Below are 7,500 nucleotides of genomic sequence, written 5' to 3' on the forward strand. Positions count from 1 at the left end.
CCATGGCGCACAAGCACAATTACAATCACAATCACACCCTGGGGTCAACTCATGCACACACACACACACACACACAAGTCTGTACTTTTAAAACACTACAGGTTGCTCATATTTGCATGCTCATATGTGTGTGTGTATGTGTGTGTGTGTGTGTGTGTGCAGGTGTTTTTGTGTGGAGTGTGTGGATCTGTTAGTGGGTACGGGTGCGGCACAAGCGGCGATCAGAGAGGACCCGTGGAACTGCTACATGTGCGGCGAACGCAACGTCTACGGACTGTTGCGTCGCCGCGACGACTGGCCCAGCCGCTTACAACACTTCTTCGCCAACAACCACGACCAGGAATTTGTGAGTCCACTGCAGACCACACACACACACTGTATAACACCACACACACACTGTATAACACCACACACACACTCACCACACACACTGTATAGCACCGCAGACACATACCACACACAGTGTATAACACCGTAGACACATACCACACACAGGGCCAGAGGTACTAACGCTTTTGCGCCCACTTCAGGCGTATTTCTTTCGCAACATGCGTGTAAAATCATTGCGAGCACCAGTTTTGCAAGTCTTTGTACTATCAAAGGCAACATTATCTTTCGTTGGCCTTTCGAATGTCTTACTTTCACTTTCACGTCATTCACTTAAACTTTCCTACTTGCTAGATTTGACCAATCTTCCATAGCCTACGTGCACAAGTAGTTTGAGTAGAACTACTGATCTTCATTATCTCCCTGCTTGTTGACATCTTATCATCTATGGTATTATTTCATGATCGCTAAACGTTTGATTCTTTTTAATGTTGTCATCAGTTAACTTCATTCAACTGCGCTTGTAGGCTCTGCCATTCAGTTGTGGACGATCGTAAATTGCGTTTATGGGCGGAGAGAGGCAGAGAAAGTGTAAGAGATGATAACAAAGTCAATGATCAATAGGCCACATTACTGGTTACACATTACTTAAGCCCTCCAGGTGTGAAATGAGTTCAGTGACTTTCAGTAGTTTTACCTTCCCATACTGTAAGTTCCCCTTACATTTTTTTTGTTTTTTTTGTGATCAAATGTTTATTAACAAACTGAAGAATTACAACATTCGCATCACACATCAATCAAATCTTAAAGTCCAGAATTGAATAAACATCAACAGACGACATTCACCCCTCATATAAGTTGAATAGGACCTAGCTGCTTGTATGCAGTCCTATGTTAGCCCTCCACATTCTTTCTGTCCCTCATCTTCTGTTGTTCTGATTTTCTCCATTTTTTTCTTTCTTTCTGTGTCTGTCGGCCACAGGCACCTCCCAGACTTTACCCTCCAATAGTAGCAGAGAAAAGGAAGCCGATCCGTGTGCTATCTCTGTTTGATGGCATTGCTACAGGTATGTGTGTAATGCACGTTTCCTTTTTAGTAAAGAGCTTCCAATGTTTGATTTGATAGGCAGTGCTGGATTTGGCCACAAGGGTGCGCTATAGATTGGGAGTTTGTGCTCAAATGTAAATATCACTCACTGTTGTGTGTGCTGGTTTCTTGGCTTGTGTCTCTAGTAGGACTCCCAACTGTAAACAGTGTAGCTTCCAAAAGCTTCTAAAAATGTCTTAGTGGGAATTTTCTTTAGACAGGCAGTTATTAAAATTTCATCAGGTTTGATAGGCCTCAAACACACACACAGACTTTGTTTTGCTGATGAAGAATGTTGAAAACAAAGTTTGATGCATATCACACTTCCATTGAATACCTTTCATTTCATAAGTAATTATTTGCATTATGGACATTTCCAGAGAACATTTCATGCGTCTCTGCCCCCATGTTAATCCTTGCAGCTAGAAGGGAATACTAGATTTATGTGAAAACATGTCTTTTAACCCTGTGCGTACATCCATGCCAGCCCTCTTCTGGTTCCCATGGTAGCCACACTTGTCCTTGACCCTTGACCTTTGACCCCCCCAGGCCTAGTGGTGCTGCGTGACCTGGGCATCCAGGTGGAGCGCTATGTGGCCTCGGAGGTGTGCGAGGACTCCATCACCGTGGGCATGGTCCGGCACGAGGGGAAGGTCACATACGTGGGCGACGTACGCACTGTCCTGCGCAAGCATGTGAGTAGCCTCTGCGGTGCTTTTCTCTCCTCCTCTGTTCCTCTGTGATTATCCCTTCAATCATGATTCGGGATGGGCATCATTAAGAAATTATCGATATCCATGCCATTGTCGAGTCTGCTTATCGATGCGATTCCTTATCGATTCCCATATTGATTCCTGTAAAACTGGTGCTTATGCAGAACATTTTCACCACATAAAGAGACGTTTTGATACCTACTCTGGAATACCTAATCTATCACTAGTAACACTTCCCCTCCCATGGCTCTGTGTGGACTTCGACCCTTGATCTTCGACCCTCACATATGCACACCTATATGTATATGCATGAGTGGAAGAAGCGCACCTTGCCATGCAGCACTCCTGTGGGAGGCTAAGTAAGGGATAATGTATAGAACGCACCGGTCATTATCAGGAAAATATGTCCCGATAGATAGGGCGAACCGGACGATAGGGTCTTGCTTCGCTCTGATTGGACTTATTTTCCCGATATTGACCGGTGTTCTATACATTATCCCGCTTATTATACGGCTACTTGCCAAAACGAAAAAAATAAACTCCACGATATGTCTCTTTACATTTATTTGTTATCATTTCATCATGGCTTTTGAAACAAATAGTGTGCAACACACACTGAACTTGAATCAAACATTCTTTAGAACACAGCTGATCAAACGTCTGCTTTCACTTTTGAATGAAGTTCCATTGCAAGTGACCGGGCCACTTGCGAAGTGAAATGAAAGACAAAATTAATCAGAAGCACAAAACCTGTTGCCATTGACAGCAATCATTATATACTGTACTTTGCAGTGGTAATTATAACGTTTTAACAGACCTCTGAACGTTGGGAAGGCCCATTCATGTGAATGACACTTTCTGCAGCACTCTGAAGAGCTGTGTAATAGTTGCACTTTAATTCATGTGCGGCCTGTTCGTACATGTCATGCCATGTTTGAAGGTGCTCATAGACAGGAGCAAATGATCTCATACATCTGACCCTTTTGTCTCAGATTCAAGAGTGGGGTCCGTTTGACCTGGTGATTGGAGGGAGCCCCTGTAATGACCTCTCCATAGTCAACCCAGCCAGGAAAGGCCTTTATGGTAAGGGTGTGTATCTGGTCATGTGTATATAATGTCTAAGTAACTCGTGCAGAGTTTGGGTACGTGTATGTGTGTGTGTGTGTGTGTGTGTGTGTGTGTGTGTGCGTGTGTGAGTGTGTGTGTGTGTCTGTGTGTGTATGCGTGTGTGTATGCGTGTGTGTGTGAGTGTGTTTTGTGTATTCATATGTGTGTGTATGAGAAGTCATGTGTGCGTTTTGCATCTTCATATGTGTTTAAGAAGGGACAGGTCGTCTGTTCTTTGAGTTCTACCGGCTACTGCATGAGGCTCGGCCCAAGCCTGGTGATGACCGGCCGTTCTTCTGGCTCTTTGAGAATGTGGTTGCCATGGGCGTCAGCGACAAGAGAGACATCTCACGCTTCCTCGAGGTAAGCTCTCTCTCTCTCTCTCTCCCTGTCTCTCTCTCTCTCTCTGTCTCTCTCTCTCTCCCCTTTCTCTCTGTTGAAACAAGAGACCACAGACCGCTGAAGAGGAAAGTAGAAATGTGTTTCTTTGTAGAATGACCCCATTTCAGGCAGACAGTTTACCCCCAGCACCCCCCCCCCCCCCCCCCCACACACACACACACACACACACACACACACACACACACACACCTCTACTAGTGGACATTGGTCCAGCTCACTTGCAGGAGTGGTCAATACCAGTTAGCACACTGACGCCAAAAACACAGAGCTCCAAGAACATACAGAGCTGCAGAGGCAAGGGAGTTAATCCCCTGATGTGTTAAAATTGCTTTGTATGTCCAGTATGTATTTAAAGCAGTGACACTGCCCTCTGGGACTTATTTAAATCCATAGTCTTACAATAGGAAGTATTTGATATGAATTCAAGTTAATTAGTGAGACCGTGTATACATTAAAGTACTGGGGCTTATTCATCATTCATTTAATCAGAAATCATTCAAACATTAGATAGATAGATAGATAGATAGATAGATAGATAGATAGATAGATACTTTGTTGATTCCCAAGGGGAAATTCAGGAATTATTTCGGGTATTATTATACATATGTACACTTTAGATGTCAGGCAAGGGGTGTTGGGAGACAGGGGTGTCGTCTGAGGATGCTCAGCATGGGGTTCTCATTGTCTGGCCCTCTGGAGATGCATCCACAGGACCATTGCATTTAAATGGACCTGGCTAATTTTAGGATTTGGAACATGATTGATCACCTGAGTATCATCTGATTATCCACTGACCGCATTTGATAACATGCCTGACCCTAGCTGTGCTCAATTTTCCTCACGGGATCAAAAGAGTATATATACTATACTTACAGTAATCATAATTTAAAAAGTCACTCAGACCTGCCACCTGGTGGCTGCTCTGTATACTGCAGCCACAAATGGCTGGCTATGCAGTCACACTCAATCACTTACTGAACAGCCTTCCATGAAATAGCGCCATGAGGACTATCTGCAGAATCTCATCTGTTGTGTTTCTATTGGTCTGTAGTGTAATCCTGTGATGATCGATGCCAAGGAGGTGTCAGCTGCCCATCGCGCCCGCTATTTCTGGGGCAACTTGCCGGGTATGAAACGGTAAGGATTATTGCATCAGCCTGGAATCATTCTGGAAGTAGGCTGGCACAAGCCTGAGATTAAGAATGAGTGCCTGTGTTTAGATTGGAGGTCAATGCCAGTAAAAAGACCCCAGAACATAATACCATTTATATTTTCACAGGATTATGATCCCTAGCATCATATTTTACTGTCATATATAGGACATTATGAGCATATTTTAAGCAGTTTAATCCTTCTCTGTCTGATTGTATATAAAACATTTATAAACAGCCCTCTCGTTTTCACCCAGATCAAATGTTCCGCTATGTAATCATATTTTCTCCCTCTCTTTTTGCTTTCTTCTGTTCTATACTTTCCCCTCCATTTTTTTCTCTCTATCCCCCTCTCCTCTCTCTCTCCCTTTTCTCTCTCCCCCTCTCCTCTCTTTCTCTCTCTCCCTCTTCCTCTCCTCTCTCCCCCTCTCCTCTCTCTCCCTCTCCCTCTCTCCCATCCTATTTCTCTCCTGCAGACCACTGACTGCTATGGCAACTGATAAGTTGGATCTACAAGACTGCCTGGAGCATGGGCGCACAGCCAAGGTATGTGTATGTGTGCGTATTTGCGTATGTGCATGTGTGTGTGTGTGTGTGTGTGTGTGTGTGTGTGTTATGTTGTTCCTCATCCATGCTGGGGGTCTGGAAGTTAATTGGGTGTCTCCAGGCCCCCTGTCACCATGGCAGATGCCCAGCTGGTTCCACATAGGCTACACTAGCAAGAATGCCACAGTAGTTCTGATCAGATCACTCATATGGCTACTGTATTGTTTAGAATACAACTAGAACACCAACAACAACAGCCTAAAATATAACACTCTGTATCATATTTTCTTTTCTGTATACATGTGACTACAATGGCCACAGTTTAATGATGCAGAATATGTAATATTTATGATAATGCTCTGATATCATACTCTGATATCTGATACAGTTTTGTAACCTGGGTTCAATGAACCAATTATATTTTCTATTGTATAATTTTGTATGTAACATTAAATGTTGAATGTTTTCAGACATATTAATAAATACATGGTGATTTGCCCCCTAAACATTTTGTTACAAAATACACACATTGTATTGGGCACATTGGGCATGTTTGGTTTGTCTGAACTTCCAGGAGTCTCCTAGTGACAAACGGCACTTTGGGCATGATGCTAATTAAAGTCCCCTAGCCTGTGTTGGGCTCACCCCTGTCTGTTCTAGGATATTAGTCTGGGAATTAGTGAAATGTACAGTGTGCCAACCAAAGTGTGTTGAAAGCTACCCTTGGCTCAAACCAGTGCTATGTTTTGGAAAAAATCACCAACTCTGGAAAAGAGTGGAGTCATTGTTTTTTTTTTATTATTAAAGGATAATCCAATCTTCACATTTATTTCTGGACTACGCCTATTTTGATATCATTAACCCAGACGTAATCAAATGAAGAGTCTGTCGACCACAACAAATTTAGAGAAATGTGTGGAGAGTTAATGCCAGGCCAACCTCTGGGTAGAATTGATGATGTTCAAACTATTTGGAGGGCCAAAGCAGCTAGCAATTTAGTTAGTTAGATACAATTTGCACTCTTCTAGTGTGACTTTCTTGGAAATAGAGGCAATGGCGTACTACTAGACTTTCTTATTATCAAAAACTGAAGCTTAGCCACCTTGTATGACTATGCCTGCTAAAGCAGTGTTTTTCAGTGGTTTTCCTATGCCACTGCCTGTTTTGCATTTCATTAGTTTCCACCTTAGCCTTTTTGTGCCTGAACTCAATTATTTTAAAGCTAGCCAGCAGCATTTTTAAGCTCACTGAAAACACCTAGCTATGTTAGACCATTCATGCTAGCTGCTGTGTTGTTGCCAAGGTGCCGAGTCACTGGAGCTCCTGATTGGATGAGGAGGGGGGGGGGGGTTCGGGGCCAACCAGAAGGGGTTGTGTGGCTGATTTGAAAGCTGGGTTTGTGTTGCAGTTCGACAAACTGAGAACCATCACCACTCGGTCTAATTCTATCAAGCAGGGCAAAGATCAGCACTACCCCGTCTTCATGAGCGAGAAGGAGGACATCCTCTGGTGTACTGAGATGGAACGGTAATACGGTGACGTGGGTGGGGGGTCGAGAGGGAGGGATGTGGGGCTGTGTGAGGAGGGGTGGTGTCTGTGGAGGGGGTAGATTTGGGTTTTGTTGAAGGGCTTGTTAGTTTGTGTCCATAAAGGGGCATTTAGATTTGTGTGTGTCCGTTTCTGTATTCCTGTGGTGTGCGTAAATGTGTGTGTGTGCAAGCATGTGGAAGGATTTAGTTGGGTGTACTTCTGGGTGTTAGTATGTACAAAAGGTTGTGATGCTAGCAGGGATGTCTTTGTGTCTATATGTGTGTGTGTGTGTTTGTGTGTGTTTGTGTGTGTGTATGTGTGTGTGTGTGTGTGTGTGTGTGTGTGTGTGTGTGTGTGTGTGTGTAAGAGAGTTCTCATGTACAGTATGTGTGAGAGAGTGTGTGTCTGAAAATGTTTGTGCTGGCATACTTCACGCTCGTGTGCTGTGCTCTTGCGACCCACAGGGTGTTTGGCTTCCCTGTGCACTACACGGACGTGTCCAACATGAGTCGGTTGGCCAGGCAGAGGCTGCTGGGAAGGTCCTGGAGTGTACCCGTCATAAGGCACCTGTTCGCTCCGCTGAAGGACTACTATGCTTGTGTTTAGGCAATGTCCTACCCTGTTCCGCCTCTCAAAG

General features: G+C 44.1%; 1 protein-coding gene across 1 annotated transcript in view; it reads left to right on the top strand.

The window, feature by feature from the left end:
• The window catches only part of LOC121711260 (DNA (cytosine-5)-methyltransferase 3A-like), an 81,398-nt gene that overhangs the window by 73,194 nt on the left and 704 nt on the right, over window positions 1-7,500 (top strand). Inside the window, 9 exon segments of the mRNA XM_042094670.1 lie at window positions 163-346; window positions 1,310-1,394; window positions 1,964-2,109; window positions 3,120-3,210; window positions 3,449-3,597; window positions 4,688-4,773; window positions 5,264-5,333; window positions 6,742-6,860; window positions 7,328-7,500. The exon segment at window positions 7,328-7,500 is cut by the window's right edge and continues 704 nt beyond it. Coding sequence (XP_041950604.1) covers window positions 163-346; window positions 1,310-1,394; window positions 1,964-2,109; window positions 3,120-3,210; window positions 3,449-3,597; window positions 4,688-4,773; window positions 5,264-5,333; window positions 6,742-6,860; window positions 7,328-7,469 — 1,072 coding nt within the window. The 3' untranslated portion in view covers window positions 7,470-7,500.

Source organism: Alosa sapidissima, chromosome 6, assembly GCF_018492685.1.
Source record: "Alosa sapidissima isolate fAloSap1 chromosome 6, fAloSap1.pri, whole genome shotgun sequence".
Taxonomy (NCBI): Eukaryota; Metazoa; Chordata; class Actinopteri; order Clupeiformes; family Clupeidae; genus Alosa; species Alosa sapidissima.